The 19,503-nt window shown below is 41.2% G+C and overlaps 1 protein-coding gene across 1 annotated transcript; it reads right to left on the bottom strand.

The window, feature by feature from the left end:
• Nucleotides 1–6,439: 6,439 nt before the first annotated feature.
• LOC133902228 (long chain acyl-CoA synthetase 8) lies at nucleotides 6,440–15,308 on the bottom strand. Its single transcript, XM_062343836.1, has 12 exons — nucleotides 15,129–15,308; nucleotides 12,357–12,941; nucleotides 12,196–12,276; nucleotides 11,472–11,738; nucleotides 10,078–10,209; nucleotides 9,821–9,994; nucleotides 9,187–9,416; nucleotides 8,460–8,577; nucleotides 7,991–8,122; nucleotides 7,785–7,919; nucleotides 7,481–7,687; nucleotides 6,440–6,982 (listed from the first exon to the last, which is right to left on the bottom strand). Exons 2-12 carry the CDS (start codon nucleotides 12,894–12,896, stop codon nucleotides 6,818–6,820), a joined length of 2,181 nt encoding a protein of 726 aa, XP_062199820.1. The 5' UTR covers nucleotides 12,897–12,941; nucleotides 15,129–15,308; the 3' UTR covers nucleotides 6,440–6,817.
• Between the last annotated feature and the right edge of the window lie 4,195 nt (nucleotides 15,309–19,503).

Here is a 19,503-nt window from a genome sequence, read left to right as displayed (position 1 = left end):
AAGATTTTGACAACACTGAGCAGTATTGGGAAAAAGGCAAGTGTCTTTGATCATCTTGAACCTATATTTTTAAATGTTTTGTTTTACAAAATTGCATGCAGTGTCAATATGATGGGTAGTCACCTATGTTAGGGTTTTCCCTAGATTTTCCCTTATCATCCCTTGAAACTTAGATGGTTTATGGTTAGGTGTCTTTTATGGGTAGATTGCTTAGCTATGCTTTTGGAATATTGGGAAGTGTCATAATCTTGACTAATAAACATATGCAACAATGGTGGTTAATGTGTTAATGGTCTAGCAACATGGAACCTTAGGCCTTGAGCAAAGTGGTTTTGATGGTTATCATGGTTATGATGTTGGTTTAGTGTTTGCTCAAGTAACCTAAGTAAGGACTGGTTCGTGGAGCGACAATCCAAGAAGTAACGTACCAACCACGAGACTGATATGGGTAAGGCGTGACATACTGATTAGAGTCTATCCAGTGTGTGTTGTGTCAGGGCAAAAGGGGGCTTCTGGGTAGGAGTTGAACTCGCATAAAGCCTGACGGTGAAACCTATTGGGCAGACACATGCCGGGTTAGTCTCTGTTTGGTGGCAAATATCATACAGTGATTCTTGGCAGCACACCACTAGCGTGTGTTAAGTGTTTGCGCAACATGACAACATGGTATTCACTGACTCGTGGGGAAAGCTGGACAACCTCTACAGAGTGTAAAACTATTATAACAGTCGTGCTCACGGTTATGAGAGACTTGGATCCTCACATGATTAGTTGGGTTGTGGTTGTGAGTTTGGTTGTGGTTATGGTTCTGGTATAAGGAGTACTAGATGGTTGTGGTTATGGTTCTGGTACATGGAGTACTAGATGGTTGTGGTTATGGTTCTGGTACAGGGAGTACTAGAAGGTTGTGGTTTTAGTTATAGTACAGGGAGTACTAGATGGTTATAGTATGCAAGGTGATGAGCCTTGATGCTGTGTGTTGGATTGTATGGGTTACATTCACTTAATAATTGTTTAATGCTTTTGAGTCAAAATATATTTTCATTACTCGCATTTATTAGCCTATTCTTGATATAAGCCTGCATATCATTACTTTCCTCCACTTGCTGAGTACTCTATGTGTTCACACTTGCTATTTTTCCTACACCATGCGACATGTGTACTGCTGCTCAGTGAGTGAAGATGTTGAAGACTATCAAGACGAAGTTGTGATGTTCTAGGTGCGTGTCTCCCGGTCGGTTGCCTGCAGTGTTGTTGGACACCAGTACTTCTGTTCTGCTGCAGATATTTTTATAGAAGACAATATATGTCAATTGTTGTAAGAGTTAAATGTTTATTTAATAAAAGTATTGCTTTTGTTACTTCACCTGTGACGTCCTTATGTGTGTTGAACATCCTAGGCACACATAAGCCGCATCTGGTTTTGTCCGTTAAAACCGGGTGTGACACGACCTCTCCATACTTTCCCATTCCAATCCACAGCCATAAAGTCATGAACATGAAGTAAGCAACAACGTATGGATTCAGTTTTTACTTGTAATACGTATCTCAAATATTAATTTTATCAAAAAGACAAAATTAAAAGTCACAATAAAGTTAAAACAGCAAAAAAAATATACCCAAATAGCTAGGGATGAAAATGGACGAGAAAGGTCGAGAAAACTCCCTAACCGTTTTCACTTTCACATTTTCTCAACCGGACGGAAATGAAACAGGATATGTGGGAACATGAACGGTCGGGGCATAATAGGAGGGTCGAAAACGAACAAATATGATCGGAAAAATACCGGTATCGGTCGGAATTCGAATACACAAAACGGAAATACCGACTCACAGAACCATCAAGACATGCCAACATTTATAAGTTTAACATGATCTACGATAAATGCATCATCCATGCATAACGACGACATGTATAAGTTCAACCACAAATGCAATAAGTCTCGACTCAAACAATACAAGATACAAAAATACACCACATAAGGCTTAACTCCATACTCAAGCATACAATAAAATAAGTGATAAGTCTCAACCAGATACATTAGTGAACGATAGTACAAATGTCCATAGAACCACACAAAGTCTTAACATAATAACATTGAACCACTAGTCCACCACGACGTCAAAATATGACAATAATAAGACAACAAAACAAGAACATAAATATTCTTCAATCACTGTCGGCCTACAGCTGCTCATAATCATTCATCACATCTGAATCTCCTGCTATTTCTTCTTCTTTCTCCTACAATTTTGTAATGCATGAAAAGAGGACAATTTAGATAGGATGTACATGAAGAAACACTTTTGAAGATTGAGAGTGCAATCTTGTTGAATTTTCAATGACACATATTCCCACTTTTTTATCCAATTATAGACCATAAGTATGGGCACAGGATGTAGGTTTTCTCACCGAACACACCAAGATAATTAACTAATTATTGTGGTAGTACATTTTAGATAGGTGGAAGTGCATTGCTGCCGATGAATTAAAATCTCAGAACATATTTTACATTAACAGTTAAATGCACACACGACTTTTTGCTAGTTTCTCTGGAACTTATGGATGTCTTTACACGAAATAGACAATCTAGTAATTTGGTCATGAATCAGGTCCAGTTAAACACATGGCTGTAGTGCAAAAAGATATCATAAGTACCTAATGCATCAGTTTATTAGAAATGGTCTCTAGAACCTCGAGATCATCCACAATAGAAGGAAAATTCTTAGAATCTAAAAAATCAAACAAAGACACATACATCAGTCTAAGAACATAACCAATTATTGCACAATTATAAATGGCAAACTATTTAAATTATCACCTTTTGTTGCATCAGCTACCCAATCTTTGGTGCAAATTAATGCTTGTACCATCTCAGGATCAAGACGACTGCGATAAGGATCAATGACACAGCCACTAGCGCTAAAAGCGAACTCTGAAGCAACCGTTGACACTTGTATGGCCATCATATCACTAGCAATTTGTGAAAGAATAGGGTAATCTTCTGTATGGTTCTTCCAATATGCTAAAATGTTAAATTGGCTCTGCTTCAAATGTGGTTCTACCTTGTATTTCTCCAACTCACTTAGACCATCTCTATCAGGGCTAGAATCATCGTATAAGAAGCTTTCAAGTTCATCATTTGTATTTCCTATGAGCTCATCTACTGGGTTTGTAGGTTCATTCATATTACTCTTTGTCTTTGAAGATATAGGTGCAGAACTAGCATAAAATTGATACACCTTCTTTACAACACTAACAAACTCTTCAAGGTGCACTTGATACAAACCACCATAGAACTTTCTCATGTAGAATTCTACAAGCTTTTTTTTTTTACCTAGGATCAAGAAAGCATGCCACTACTAGAGCAATACTAGACTTGTTCCATTATTTCTCAAACTTTGTATTCATAGCAGTTGCTATTTCACTAATAATGAAATCTCCACTAACTTTCCATTTATCAAGCAATTACTTTATCTCACAGAAACTTTTATAAAACATGTTTGCAGTTGGATATGAAATACCAGAGAGAAGTTTAGTAAGATCATAGAAATTCATCAAGCACTGAAAAATAGTAATAGCCATGTCCCATTCATCAAAAGATGGAGAAATTCTCATACCAACGACGATCTGAGGACTTAAGCCTCACAAAAGTAGACTTGTAGTACAAGGCATCCCTCAGCATCAGATAGGTTGAATTCCACCTAGTTGAAACATCAAGTGAGAGACCCTTCGTTGTGTCCAACCCACACTTAGTGGCACGCTTCATGAGTTCCTCTGACTACAACAGAGAGCCCTTTATAGCTAGTACAAATGCTTTAATCTTCTCAATTGTATTTGAAATTACACTTAGACCATCTCTAGCAACCAAATTGAGTATGTGGTAGGCACATCTCACATGAAAAAATATACCATCACAAACTAAAGAAGCATGAACATCCTTGAGATCAGTAATTCTGTCGTTGACTGCCACTTCATTTGCACTAGCATTGTCCAAAGTTAATGCAAACAATTTCTTCTCAATGTACAACTTGACCATAAGTTCAGAGAAGTTCTATGCCTACTTTTTACCAGTATAGCATCCTTCTACATGAAAGAAACCAGTAATTCTCTTCTGAATATGGCAATCATCATCTATCCAATGAATAGTGACACACATGTATGATTTGTTTTGATATGATGTCCACATGTCCATGGTTGCACTAAAGCGGCAATGAATATTTTTAAATCCTACATACGGTTTCTCCTTTTCTTCCAAATATATGTCCATGATTTCCTTTCTAACAGTGACATGAGACTTGATTGGAAAGTTAGGGCGCAATAATTTAATAAACTCAACAAAGTAATCATGCTCAACTATATTGAAAGGATACTTATGTATGATTATTGCCAAATACAATTTCTTGAGAATAGCTTCCTGATCATACCTATAAGGCTCAACAACAGTAATGTCTTTTCCATGATCCTTTTCCACTTTGAGTTGTAGCTGCCATTTTACTATACTATGAGCTGACTTCAAATGGTTCCAAAATTTGGTTGTTCCCTTATGGCTCTCAACCCTATATTTGGTCTTGCAATTTGGAAAGTTGCAATATCCCCAGCACTGCTCATACTTCTTTCCATCCACCTCTACTATCTATGTTTTCTTGGTAAAATACTGTGCAAGACATCAAATGTGCACTTCTTCTGTCGCTTTGCAGTCGTATGAGATTGTGGTTGATCATCAATAATAACAACATTAGGATTTGGTGCTACATCATCACCCTACTCCTGTGTATGTGTGCTACTGCCATCGGTGCCAATAGAAACCCTCTCAGCTGTAGGTATTGAAGATGATGTTGACACATCGAGATGTACACTCTGACTAACACTTTGAACTTCGCCTACCTTTCTCTTTGATCCTGACAAAAATCAATAATACAAACATGTTCAGAGCTACTTCAGTTTTCTTTCAACTAGAGATTATAAGCACTGATAAAAAGCTTTTACAATTATACTAGCTGAACTAGAGAATATAAGCACTGAACTAGAGAATATAAGCACTAAACTAGATAATATAAGTACTGTAGCAATAAACAAAAGATAATTTCTTTATTGAAACTAAAAATACACTAGCCATAGAGAATTTTCTAACTGTTAGGCCATTTTTAATTTCAAACTCAGGCTTCAACTGTCAAGTAAATGCAAGTGTTCAATCTACTTGAGATGACCACCTGGCCACAATTAGCAACATCTGGACACCAAAAACACTAAATCCCACCCTTCCCACTTGAAATTCCACGATTCTGACCACCGGCAAGAGTGCAGAAAATTTCACACCAACACCAAGCTGAATTCGAAGGAACACTTTCTAAAATCATCATTTCATCATGACCCAAAATTTTCCACTTTAACTTTCCCAACTGAGAACTATAATCTATCACAGTGACAGTCAAAATCACAACTTCGCCACAAGTCATCTTCTATCCACGAGCAATATGACCAATTTTGCACTGATATATTGCTAGGATTGATGGTCATCACAGATTTGGAGAGTTTGGAGACTTGGAGTGGAGGTGTACCTATAGTAGAGCTGTCGATCTTGGCATCGACTGCAGGCAACGACAGCGGTGCTAGGAGCAAGCGGTCAAAACCCAGGTACTTCTTCGGTGGCCTCGAGCCAGAAGGGGCTTCTCCAGTTGGTGGCATTGTGAGATTGCCAGAGAAGGGGGAAGCCGGGAGGGCGTTAGCATGTCGCGATGTCGGAGGCTCTAGAGCACCGAGCACACGAGCTGAGCAGCAGAGTGGGGGAGGCTGGGAGGGTGTCGCTGCACACCTACACGCCTGCGCTTGCAGGCCATGGCTGGCGGCCGCACCACGCATAGGCTCGGAGAGGACGGCATGCCACACGCAGGCCTGGTGCCCTCGTCGACAACAACTGGGAAGGGGCCACAACTCCACCAGCAAGCGAATCCACGGCGAAATAGCTTGATGCGAACGGGCAGTGTGCAAGAGAGCGAGCAGTCAGCAGGTGGCGAGCACAGTTGAGCAGCAACGAGTGTAGGAGAGAAGGCAGCCGGCGCGTGACAGCGGCAACACGTGGCGACGTTGACGCATTGAGGAGTGGACGGTGGCAACGTTCCGGAGAGATGAGCGGGCGGCAACGGAGCCAGAGACTCTGGAGTCCCACGAAAGCTCAAACAGGAATATCCCGCAAAAAACAGAAAACCGGAGAAACGGACAGAAATAGCCTAAGTTTTTTTTTTATCCTATTTTCATCAGACCTATACTATTTCCGTCATATTTCCAGGTAAATCCCGAAAATATGAAAACGGATGAGAAAAAATGAGATACAGCACTAGACCATGACAAGATTTTTTGGTTCCATTTTCATCCCTACGAACAACAGGAGTATTATCGACATCCAAAGCTGCTAGCCATCCCAAGGAAAGAGCCATCAAAATGGAACACTGAGCATGTTGACCATCACAATAAAAACATCACATTGTAATCTATGTAAATGGAGATCCTAGCAGAGTACTGGACTACTGAAAACCAGAAAAAAAGTGATGTGGTCGTGAGGAACCCTTATTTTTGCTCAGGCATGAACAAGGCATGGTAACGTCCCATATGCAAATGCTCCATGTCCGCATTCTTTCCCAAGCATTCGGAGGCCATGCGAGTTGTCTCACTAACGGTTTTACAGACTACAGACTTGCAACGATATACATGACTTTTATGCAGGCTATGAAATGCCAGCACATGTACAAGCTTCAGGGAAGCTAGGTCAAGTACTTAACCGGTAGCATGTGGTCCAAAGCGCCATCTGTAGCTGGTTCAGTGATAGAGCTTGTTCAGATCATCTTTGAATTTGGTCTTTATTTGCTCCCTCTTCAGTTTAAGCGCAGCCGTCACCAGCCCAGACTCTGGGGTCCATGGTTCAGGCAGCAACAAAATCTTCACTGGTATCTCAAATTTCTCAAGCCTCGCTGCTTTTGCGACCTGCAAAGTTGGAGCATATTACTTTACAAGACAATTTAAAACCACAGAAGTGTATGGCTGAACTATCTGTTACACCATGAATAGCAGTGCACCAAATAAGCTCTAACACATAGTCGCATACAATGAACATTTGCCTAACATCACGGCCAGCTAGAGGTTACCCATCAACTTTTAAAATGGATACGTACTCAGGTTGACTGGAACCAACATGCGGTTACAATATGCACCTACCACAGTAAACATAATTCCATATGCACGGTTGTTGCTACTAGTACTAGCTTAATTATGGTTGTTGCTACAGGTGCTAGCTTAATTATGGTTGTTGCTACTGGTGCTAGCTTAATTATGATACAGAACATTAAAACATACTGCTGCTTGAAATGCAAAAATGTGCTTCAGTAAACCAGAGAGGATTTTGGGTTCATGCTGGCAAGTGGCAACCCTACTAGTACAATTTTAATCAAATAGATAGAAGCACCAGGTTGATTTATGTCAAACCTTTGATAGAGATTGCTGAACCTCCTTTGTCGCTTGATCATTTTGGCACAGCTCCTCAAAGTTTTTGTAGTTTATCCCTGAATTTTGAGCCCACTTCTGTAGGGCCTGGTGCGCCGGAACTACCAGTGCGACACAATAATTATGAAATGGATCAGCATAAACCATGATGTTATCCACGTAATTGCTTGTTGTCAGAGCCGATTCAACCTACACACGCGCACGCGCATGCGCGCACAGGCACAAAGAGAGTTAACTAAACTTCATTAAATCTCACAGTAAAAAGGCATTTTTTTGTAATCCAAACCTTGCCAAGAGAAACATATTCTCCATGCTGAAGTTTTACTATATCCTTTTTCCTATCAATAATCTCAAGGCATCCATCAGGATGGAACTGGCCAATATCACCAGTATAAAACCAGCGTATGCCCCCCTCATCGACCTGTACATCACGGTAAAAATAAGTCAAAACACTGTACTCGATGACTACAATGTTCTGGTAAAGATTCTTACCTTGTACACCTCATTTGTTTTGGCTTCATTGTTGAAATAACCTTTTGTTATACTGTATCCACCAACCACAACCTCTCCTCTCGGCATTGGAGAATCAGAAATCCTATAGCCACCTTCTTCCCATGAAACAAGCTACATTTATTTGACAAAAAGTTAAGATGATTAGAGGCCTGGATATGTTGCTAAAAGAAGAAAAACAAGTATTTGAGGACAAAATGAAAATGGTTCTTATTAGGGAAGCAACGTCAGAGCAATGGTTGGGGTAAGTATTCAATGGAATATTTTAAAATTACCATTTGCAAGGCTCATAATGTGGGTCCAGACAAAGGTGCCAGCGAGACACCCCGTGACAAGCTTGAACAAATACCGGTGTTTTGTTATATATATACTATTCTAGGCTTCATTTACTACAACCTAACAAATATATGTTTACTACTATCCAAAACACACTAGATGCGTGAACACAAACCTTGACATAGCAACAAGGAAGGGGTGGACCAACACGACCCACACTTGTGTCATCCCATTCAGAGAAAGCTGCTCCCGCACAAGTCTCAGTCAATCCATAGCCTTGACCTACTGGGACACTGCAGAACCAATTAAGTAGCATATGATCACCAAAAATAAATGCATCACTATACATCACCAAGAGAATTCATGGGCTAGATATATCACGTAATCTACAAAGTTCAGTAATTAATATTCTTCAGCTTGTCAGCTTTGAATTGACAGATCAATTTAGAACAATAACTCAACAAATTAAGAACTAACTTAAATGAACAATTTAAACAGGTAGTGACTAAAGTAGAAGAATCAGGAGTATATGGACCAAATTTTATAAGCATGTCCTATAAAAAATTGTCATTTGTATACATTCAAAGAAAATAAAAATCAAAAGCTTTATAGGCATACTGCTGATTGCAAATTCACGCTCTATCTATCCCTAGGCCAACTGCAATGGAATGAGCTTGAAGCTGCTACAGACCAAGCTCATTCAGTAAGGTTTTTTTAAGTAATGTCCTATCCTAGACAAGCTTAAGGTGTACTTGTATCAACAAGCAGAAGAAGCTGAGTTCAAGCGAAAGACTATCGTTGGCATATGCTCCATGACTTTCAGACTTTTGTTCCATCTATCGATTCGACTGACAAACAAAAATAGTAATTTAAGATAAGTTAAAAAGGGCAGAAAAAATTACCCTAGACATATATTCATAAATCTTTGTGTGTCACTTGATAGAGGTGCACCACCACAAAGAACAAATCTTATGCGTCCTCCAAGCATGGACCGTATTGGTCTAAAAATAAGGCTATCCCACATCATTCTCTCTGGTGCCCAAGATCCAAACCAACTCCCTTCAATTGCTGCAAGATTTCGGTTATATGCAAAATCAAATAGCTTTTTTGTCAGGCCACCCTTCTCACCAACCTGGAAAGAGATATGGAAATGTTAATTTTCATTATGAGAACTGTGATTTGGCGCACACTAATAATAGTTAATGGCTTACTTCTGATGGCATATGATTCATCCCATTTGATGCTTGCTATCTATTCATTCTTATATAAATTCTACTAAAGCTCATGTGTTCAAATCTGGCTTTTGAAAGTATGGTGGTTAGTGACCTTGCAGGACTGGCCTGGACTCAGCTCTGCCACATAAAACTAAGGCACTGTCTGAACAGCGACCTCATGTTTTAGCCTTAAAATTAGAACTGTCACAAGATATGCCCTCAAGAAAAAGGTACTGAAAATCTAAGAGTTCCTCGAGTTATATGTCACAAGCCTAATCAATGAAAGCCGCTAGAAAATTAATGTTCAGAAAAGAAACTTAACCTTCTTAAACACTGCATCTCTAATGCGATCCAAAATTGCAGGAACTGAAACCATAAGAGTAGGTTTCAGTACAGAAACATCTCCTTTTGTCCCCTTCTTTATCTTATTTGATGTATCAGTCATAGTCAGAGGTGAACCATATCCAATAGCAGTACCAGAAGCTAGCATGACAGTCTGGACAAACAAAACAACATCATATCACTAAAGAATGTCCACAATTCTTATAAAAGGCATGTCCCTGAATTACAAAGAATCACCTCTGCTGCTAGTTCAAAGACATGAGCCAATGGAAGGTAAGCCAGATAAACATCTTCCATGCCGAGTTTTGGGACGATTGTCATGACTGCTGCAGTTGTGGCCACCATATTGCCATGCGTAATCATTACACCCTATGACAATATGAACCAATAACTAAATTATAGGATGAACCAGTAACTAAATTATAGGAGACAAAAGTACTGTGTAAATCAAGGATTTCAGCTATAACATCCATAGGCAGAAACAGGCCCCTAGTGTGCTACCATGTAACTAGCCAGTTGTGCTGTGGCATAGCAAACTCCGGAAACCTAATCATGTATATTTCACATATTGCAGTGTACTTGCATACTTGGAGTTTCTTCGATAACTATATACTCCATCCAGTCTGAAATAAGTGTTGTTTTGGACATCGACACAGTCCCCAAAATACAACTTTGACTACTACATTTTTTTGTAATATATTGATAAAACATAGCAAAAGTATATTATTATAAAAGTACTCTTCGAGATAAATCTACCCGTGTCATTTTCAAGTATCCAAACTCATTACATAAAAAGTAATTTGTAGCCAAAGTTTGAAACAGTTGACTGCACACAACCCAAAACAACACTTATTTTGGACTGGAGGAAGCATATTGTAGAAACTTTGCCAAATGCGAACTGTGGAGTCAGTGTAAGCTTTGTCCAGTATAAATTTTGTGTTGCAAGACCTTCAGGACACAGCCATTATCATCTAATTCACTACACAAACCACACAAAAATAATGATGCGTTGAACATTCCATTGTGGGCCAGCGATCTTAACGGCCAAATAGGTCCCTCTACTATGAACTTTTGTTCGAGTGAGGACACTCGCCGACGTTTCAAGCCACTCAAGTTTTTACATTGCAAACCAAGATGACAACTCATCAGTCGCTGTCTGGATCCATGTGAAAAGACAAATTTCATCCCTTCAGGTGACCAAATTGATGCTTATGAGCTAGTACAATGAGTAAGCAGTAGTTTGAACTGATAAACTACATATTAGACAATAAAATAAGGTATGTAGCCTTACTGATCTACAACAATAAGTGAGTGGAGTATATCACACATAATAAAACAACACAAAAAAGATTTCTCTAGGGAAGACGAATTATATTAATGAAAACGTTTTTTTTTTCCAGAGAACAGAGTTTCTTCTGTTTTCTCCTCTGTGAACCAAATGGGCGTAAGCGGTAATTATCATATACTCTTAATGTTGCCTTCAGATGTGCAATTCTCTGATAATGTTTCATTCTTTTGTTTGGATTGTCATTTTATATCGTAAACACCAGTCGCTTTCTCTCTTCCTTATGGTCATGCAAATTACATAATATTCAATAAACAAAGAAATTGCAATATCTTTGATCAGCTACCTTGGGGAGACCAGTACTTCCGCTTGTATACATAATGACTGCAGTATCAGCACTTGAAGGTAATCTTGCATCTATATGTGATGTTTTGCCCAACTCCTCTACTTCAGTGAAAGATAATGTTTTCCAATGCTTCATTTGATTCAGTGTCTCAGCCTCGACAGGCTCATCCTCAATATAGATAATATGCTCAATAATCTGCAACTTGGAGCTGAGTGCAGGTAGCTTCTTAAGTTGCTTCGAATCACAAATCAGAGTTGAAACCTGTGTCTGAAATTCAACATAAAGAGTATTTAATTGTGGACCAAAACAATTACTGTTCATTGGACTCTTCCAAATGTCATACACTATTTGCAGAATATCTTCAGCACTTGGGCACCAAATTATGTGGTTTTTCCTTGGAGATGGGTAAACACTTCTATATAACACAACAACTAGTAAACATAATTTCGGCAAAGCATAACAACTAAACAGGAAACAAAGGCAACCCACAGTTGATATCGGCATCAAGATCTTACCAAGAAATATTAAAGATAATTTAGGGAAAAAACACTAAAATGGGATCAAAGGTAACCCACAGTTGACATGGGCATACAGGCAAAAAAAGCTACCCAATTAAATGATAAAACAGCATAAACATTGGGAATTGGATAGTTCTCAATTGGATAAAAAGTAAGGAAAGACGGCTACATGTATACTGCATGACAATGCTCCGGATGCATCTTACCTCATTTAGTGAGTGCACCAGTGCATCCTCGCCAAGAGATGCATAGATTGTTACAACAGTCAAATTTTGCCGAAAGCATCCCTTACCCAAAACAAGGTACTATTGTCAGAGAGTAAGTTCTAACAAATGTACAGATACAATGACAGGGCGTATATGATTACCTGAGCAGCAATGATCCACTCAGCTCTTGTATCAGAGAAAATCGCAACATGACTGTTTTGTTTGTGGCCCATCTTGATGAGCCCAGAAGCAAAATTACATGCACGATTAAATGCTTCTCCATAGGTATCCCATTCATATTCACCAAGATGCAATTTCTCAAACTTCCGACCATCAGCAGATTCTACAAATTCCCTATTAATTAGCTTTCTTGTGCCAAGGCACTTTTGTCGAGAGTATTTTTTGCTAGCCATCTCGAATAGAGCTGCCATTGTGGTGGCACCCTCCCATGGAACTTGAACTAAAGACGAAAATCTACTGTTTCTCATGGCAAGTCCTACCTCACCACCCACATCAGCTTGAACTGCTCTTTTCTTTGCATTTTTGCCGAATATTGATGATAGGACAACGGGAATAACTATAGCAAGTAGTAGAGCACCAATAACACCATGCAAACCATACTCCTTCAGCAGTGCCATGTCACTTGTAGCAATTCTTTGTAGAATGGACATGTTTGAATTATTGTCAGTAATTTCTGCCATGGCTTCTGCTATATCTGGAGCATGGACTGTAACTCAACAATTTCACTACATAAAAGTAAACATATGGTTTTGCATGTTAATATGTTGTAAAGTAATAACTTTGGTGTGCTCAACTGAATGCATAACTGCCTAGAATAAGAGATGAATATCAAGAACAGTTAGTGCAACACTGGGGGGTGATCCAACAATAAAGAACAATTCCCGTGGGTCACACTAGGCACCATAATGGAAAGTAAAAAAAACTGGACAATGGATAATATTATGGTCATAGAAGATGAAAAAACTGTTCATTGACTTATCAAAATCATACAATGTTTGATCAATCTGTTTGGCATCAGTGCGGCACAAACTAAAAAGTAGTACTCTGTCAAAGCAAAAACCTCCTAAAGTGCAATGGATTAATAAAGGAAGAAGTCCGATTTACACCCTCCAACTATCATAGAAGTACGATTTTCAAGCCTGAAATACAAAACTAGACATCCTACAACCCCCAAGTGACGAAACCGGACAAAATAACCCCCGCACCCAAACCACTCCGGTTTCAGTACATGTCAGCATGACGTGGCAGTGGTTCAGAGTTGAAAATCAGACTTCTATGGCAGTTGGAGGGTGTAAATCGGATTTCTTCCTAAAAAAATAATTGCAAAAATGGGTGCACTGTTTGAATAATTGCAAAAATAGGTAACTAGACACATATCGGCACGTGGACTGCCGATAGGCGCCTACCGGCAGAGGGCCGGCTGACTAGGGTTGCCACGTCGGATCCACATTGACTGGGACGGATCCACGTCGATAGGCAGTTGAGCGACCGACTTGAGGCCACGCGTCCCAGTCGGCAGCTGGCAGGCTGATAAGCCCTATCAGTCGCCTGCTGGCCGAGATGCCCGACCCTGTCGGCAGCCCAGATGCCGACAGGCGCGATTGTTTTAACCGGTCCGAACCAACTGGGTATTCTTCCTCACAGAGAAAAGAGAGGTCTCGTCGGCACCAACTGGAGAAGAATAGGGAGGCGGCAAGGGAGAGGAGGGGAGAGAGGCAACGGGGGAGAAGAGAGAGAGAGGCGGCGGGTGGGAGGTCGGCAGCGGCCAAGGTTGGACCAGCTTCGGCCGTGCGGTAAGTTTTTTTCTTTTTTTTTCAACCAAGCTAGATAGGTTATATTTAGGTTTAAATCTAGGGTAGATAGCAAGTAGAAGTATTTAGGTTTACACCCTCCTACTGCCACAGAAATCCGATTTTCAACCCAAAATCACTCCCATTTAGTAAAAATCACTACCACGTTGTGGTAACACGTAATGAAATCAGAGTGGTTTGGATGCGGGGAGGGGGGGATATTTTGTCTGGTTTCATCACTTGAGGGTTGTAGGATGTCTGTTTTTGTAATTCAGGCTTGAAAATCGAACTTCTGTGACAGTTGGAGAGTGTAAATTGGACTTCTTCCATTAATAAATGGTTGGAAGTTTTTAGTTCATATGCCCACCAGCTTATTAATCATATCACTCAAGTCCAAAGGCAATATAATTTCTTCATGAAAACAATACGACCAAATGTTTAGATCACATAATCTGCCAAAAGGTACAGTAGTCGCTTGTAGATATTGTTTTCTATGGTTGCTTTCATTTTCTGCTTTATAATCGCGTACTTTGGCAAGTCAATGGCTGAAATGGTACAAAAGCCAAAACAAACTTGGAAAGTTGCGGCTTGCTTTAAGGAGAAGCAACTAAGTTGACCACTGATTTGCACAAACCTACTAGGAAGATGCAAGGGGATTCAATTCACAGATATAGCTAAGGAAGAAAATGCCAATTCAATTGAGAAAAAGATTTGTTTCATTTGGAAAGTCATGCGATGACCTCAACCATATATATATAGCAGCCAAGAAATGGACCACTTGAGAAAGAGGCATCTGATCTAATGATGCCGATTTGGGGGTAACAGTTTACATGGTCCAGTATGCGCAGGGCATGAATTTCACAAAAAAAGGAAAATAAACTGCAATTACTAGTACTCCGGCGCAGATCAAACAAATCCACAACGAAGTGGACGGAATCGGCTAGCCATCCAACAAAAAAAGATTCGGATTTGAACGCTCGCAGCCAAGAAGGGAAAAAAAAGATTCCGCGGAACAGAACGAACAACCCATCGAGCTTGTTGCAGCAAAAAGGAAAGAAGCAATTTGAGCCTGGATCTGGACAGCGCCGCGGGCTCAGTCCGGGAGGGATGGAGAGGAGTTACCAGAGAGGAATCGGCGAAGTGCGCGGTCGGCACCCGCGTCGAGATCACGCTGCCGCGGCCGGATCGGCGATCGATCGGTGGCTCGAAGAGGTTTGCAGGTTTTGGAGATGGTCCTTCCCCTGGTCGTCCCCTTGCTTTCCGGTAGCCTCTTGGTAGTGCCGTACCTGCCAGCTTCTCGAAGGACACGGGAGGAAAGGCCTAGGCGCGTGCGAGGGTGGGCTCGGGAACAGTTATGCCACGTGGCGGACGCGTGGGTTTTTGGGAACCGTAAAAAAGCATCAGCAAGAACTGCCACGGGACATACGTCTGGTGCAAACCCGCCGCTCTCTCTACCTTACACCATTTCCAACTGTTTTACTTTGGTGTCTCATTACCTTTTTAAAGAAATTTTTATTCACTTCAATGTTTAACCGTTTTTTATGATTATTTTTATAAAAGAATTCTCTTTTCTATTTCTCTATTTTAGGATTCTTTTTTATTTTCCTTTACGAATCCTTTCGAATGAGGTTGTTAGAGATGAGGAAAAATAAAATGTATGAAAATCGGGAGAGAAATTAAAAAGGGAACAAAATAAAGCTGGTGCGTTTGGATTTCAGGCAGGAAATATTCTAGCCTTTCTAGGCAAGGCTGGGTGTTTGGAACCGATAAAAAAAATCTTGCTTTTGAGAGCTACATCGCCTGGCTCGGCCAGAAAAATCTCTCTTCCGAGGGAGAGCCGATTCCGCTCGCCTTCGATGGCACAATCGTGCTCGCGTGGAAAAAATCACCGCAGAACAAACCCCACCCGAAACGAGCTCCACCTTCAACAGCTTGCTGCTTTCTCGCTCTCCACGCCGCCTGCTTCCTCTGCCATTCTTCACTCCATTACCCAGCCTTGCTCCATAAATCGACCTGTATCGGAGCTCCCTAGATCCAAACGCACCCACTACCATCACAAGACTATGAGCATTAAATCATCTTGTGATTGCCACCGTGGCAGAGATCAACCAAATTGGCGGGGTGGTGCCACAGAACTTTTTTTAGCAATTACACGGTTGTGAGAGGTACATGTCGATTCTATCTATTATTCATCGTTTGCAGACCCACCCTGAGGTGTGCAACTCACTTATGTTTACGATTTGATTATGCTTTGCAGACTATCAGCTTTTTCGTCCTCTCCGTATCTCCCTAATTCTGTCTCCGGCTCCACCTCGGTCGAGGTGCTATAGATCCAAAACACCAACAAAATCGATTGCTTCAGCTGTTCTTCATCACCTCCAAGGTCTGTTAATTCCGTCTTCGACTCCACCTCACCGGCGGCGCAGTAGATCTAAAACACCGATGAAACCGATCCCCCTTCTTCAGGTCTGTATGCAACCCCCATCTTAAATGCGCCTCAAATATACGATTCACAATGTTCGGTGTTTGATTTTGCTAGATTTTAGTGACTACTGCTGCAATCATATGATGATTGTGCTTTGATTCTCGTTTTGGAATCATACTATGTTAGTTGGTTCAAAAATACTTAGGCATCGTTCACTTCACGTACCATCAAAAATTCTAGGCAACTCACATTTTGATCCCTATTTTAGATAGACAATAGAATGGAGAGTCAAATATTGAACATGTCTATGTTTCACTTGTAAGCTTATGTTTCCTCTAAAAGAATAGACAATAGAATGACAAATCAAATACCGAACATGTTCATGTTTCACTTGTAAACAGATAGTTTTTTCATCCTTAAACTATAAGCACAAACTTCTTGCCACAATTGCCTCTAATTGTCAACGAATTGATTCCAGTTTTGTTGGATGCAAACTGCAACTTGACCATGGAACTCTTATGTTTGTTTTATTGATGACTTGATTTCCATGGGTTATTGCACATAATCATATCAGATTGAAGCTTTAGTTTTATTCTTACAATCCTTCCATATAACTCTTGTTTTCTTTAAATGAATTATGTGCGCCATTCTAGTTTTGATTCTTCTAGCAAGGTGCTCTGAATGAACAAACGCATACTTTGTTGTGCTAATGCCTTTAACATATGAGAGTAGCGCCACACTGTCGCCGTCATCTCCCTTTCGATGTGTACTGACATGTGGGCCCAACCACTAACACCATCGTCCCCGCCGTTACAGACCCTCAGGCTGGGAATGCGCCGCCTCGGCCCAGAATACGGCCCATCACCTAAATCCCATACACCAAAGCCAAGTCTACATGAACAGCCATTCTCAATTTCCCAAAAATCATATTTTTCAAAGAATATTCCGGGAATATTCCCCTTTTCTTTTTCTCTATTTAATTATGAACAACTTCCAAAGCCCGTATTTCCTCTGTTTTAACTCCGATTTTGATGATTCTTCCACTAATATTCATCTAAATTCAAACTATATCTCTTCATATCAATTTCTTATTTATTTAAATATTATTTATATTTTATTTGACTTTAATTGTGTGTTTGCTTCGTTGCATGCCCTGTTTAGAAACCAGATAGTTCATGGAGGAGGAGGAGCCGAGAATGCAGGAGTTCGAGCAGGACCCTTTCGAGGACTTCAATGAAGGCAAGTATTAATCTGTTTCCCTTTAATCATATTGAACCCAGTTTTATCATCACAACACGTAGGAGCCGTTTTCCACCGATTAAATGCATGAAGTATTACGTGTTGGCCTATTTTAAACTGCTGATCTAGTTATGACCTAATGTAGATTAGCCAGCCTTTTTGTGATCAACTTGTATACCCTCTTGGCAAACATAGAACTTTCGTATTAGCTACTTTACTTATGCTTAGACGATTACATTGCTACTAGTATGCTTAGGATGATAATCTTTACCGGTGTTTCATACTTAATCATGTTTAGCCTTTCAAAATGTGTAAAACTTGGTGCTTGGTGTGTGTGAGTTGTGGGATGGGAAAGGCCTTGTCTGATAATGATAACAACCAATATCGGGTTAGAGCTGGGGCAAATCAATGTACCATTGGCAACGCCTTGGGAGTTGAAGTGCTGCCTATGTGGCAGGCTTCGTGAGGAGTACTGCCTGTGTGGCAGGCTTCGTGAGGAGTACTGCCTGTGTGGCAGGCTCCATGTGGAGATGTTTGTCTTGGCTCACTTAAGGACCGAGTTCATGTGACATCTATGTAGTCTTTACAGTAAAGCCACTGGACCCTGTATGGACAGGGCTTAGCCTAAACTCCGCCAGTTAGTCTACTGTTGTCTGGAAGCAGGTGTACAACGGGAGGCTATGGAGCAAGTGCAGGTGGTGCAGGTTTGGCGACCCGGTTGGAGGCCTAATTTTAAGGTCATGAACCCCTGGTTAGCTCCCGTAGGCAGCTAGTGTGATGCTGCTGCTGTGGGTAATGGCTTTGTTGAGTCTCACTGCCACGACGGTGGTATGTTACCAAACTAAGCTTGTGCGTAAAGTATACCACTCTGTGGAGGTAAAATTATTCAGATAGCTGTGTCCACAGTCAAGGATAAACTATGGTTCAGTCAAAACAACTAGCATGGGTTGTGTGTGTTTTCTTAGCGTGTGAGTGGGCAAAGTTTGCCCTTTTTGGAAAGTTAGGTCCGGTTATATGCCGTTGTCGGAGGGTGAACTCCTAAAGCAGGGATCCGGAGGGACCCCCTTTGAGATTCGGCCGGGGGGATGATTCTGAATCTGTTTGCGGGAGAAATAAATGGGTGTAAATGCGATGGCAGGTGGGATGAAATGATCGGATGCAGAATGCAGTAAATGCTCTGGAGGATTTTAGACAGGTTCGGGCCGCACTGAGCGTAATACCCTACTCCTGTGTGGATGCTATAAATGCCCTGAGAATGTCTCTTAGGGATGTTGCTAGTTACATTAATGTTTGTCTATCCTAGAGCTTCGGGCTCATTGTTCTTCGGTGATCTCAGCTTCTGTGCTTGTCCTAAACCTTTGTCTTGGATCTTCGTCCGAGAGTCGGAGTGTCTCAGAGTCTTTGCCTATTAGTCTCTCAGAATATGTTCTTGTCCATGCCCATCGGCTCTCTTAAATACTCGTCGGTGGTAGCGTGCCCTGAAAGGGAGGGCACGAGTTCCAAGGCGCCATAAATGGAAAAGCAGCCATCATGGGCTGCTATGCGAAGTGACGGCGGGGTTGAAAACGCGCTCCCCGCCCAGTCTCGGTCATCATGATGCGCTCTGCAACGGGTGCCGCGGAGAGGGCCCACCGGGCAGCCATAGAGTGGCCCGGCTTGCCCGCCCGGTCTTGTTTGCCTGACACAGCAAGGTGGCAGGCGGGGCGCCTTGGGCCTCGTGATGCTATCCCGAGGTGCGCCGGATGCCGCGGGATGGGACCCGTGCATTAAATGTCCCCACGCCCCCCTACCAGAACGTGGCAGGGACTGGCACCGAGCGTGGCAGGAGCAGTT

This window comes from Phragmites australis, chromosome 20 (assembly GCF_958298935.1).
Source record: "Phragmites australis chromosome 20, lpPhrAust1.1, whole genome shotgun sequence".
Lineage (NCBI taxonomy): Eukaryota > Viridiplantae > Streptophyta > Magnoliopsida > Poales > Poaceae > Phragmites > Phragmites australis.
The sequence above is the reverse complement of the archived record's forward strand: the minus strand, read 5'-3'. Positions and strand labels throughout refer to the sequence as shown.

Excerpts from the sequence above, each read along its gene's own strand:
- LOC133902228 (XM_062343836.1), bottom strand. The coding sequence starts at position 12,896 with ATGGCAGAAATTACTGACAATAATTCAAACATGTCCATTCTACAAAGA. Across the intron at positions 8,578-9,186 it reads TTTATGAATATATGTCTAGG|TGTCCCAGTAGGTCAAGGCT; the intron begins GTAATTTTTTCT and ends TTGGTTCTGCAG. Across the intron at positions 7,920-7,990 it reads AAACAAATGAGGTGTACAAG|GTCGATGAGGGGGGCATACG; the intron begins GTAAGAATCTTT and ends CGTGATGTACAG.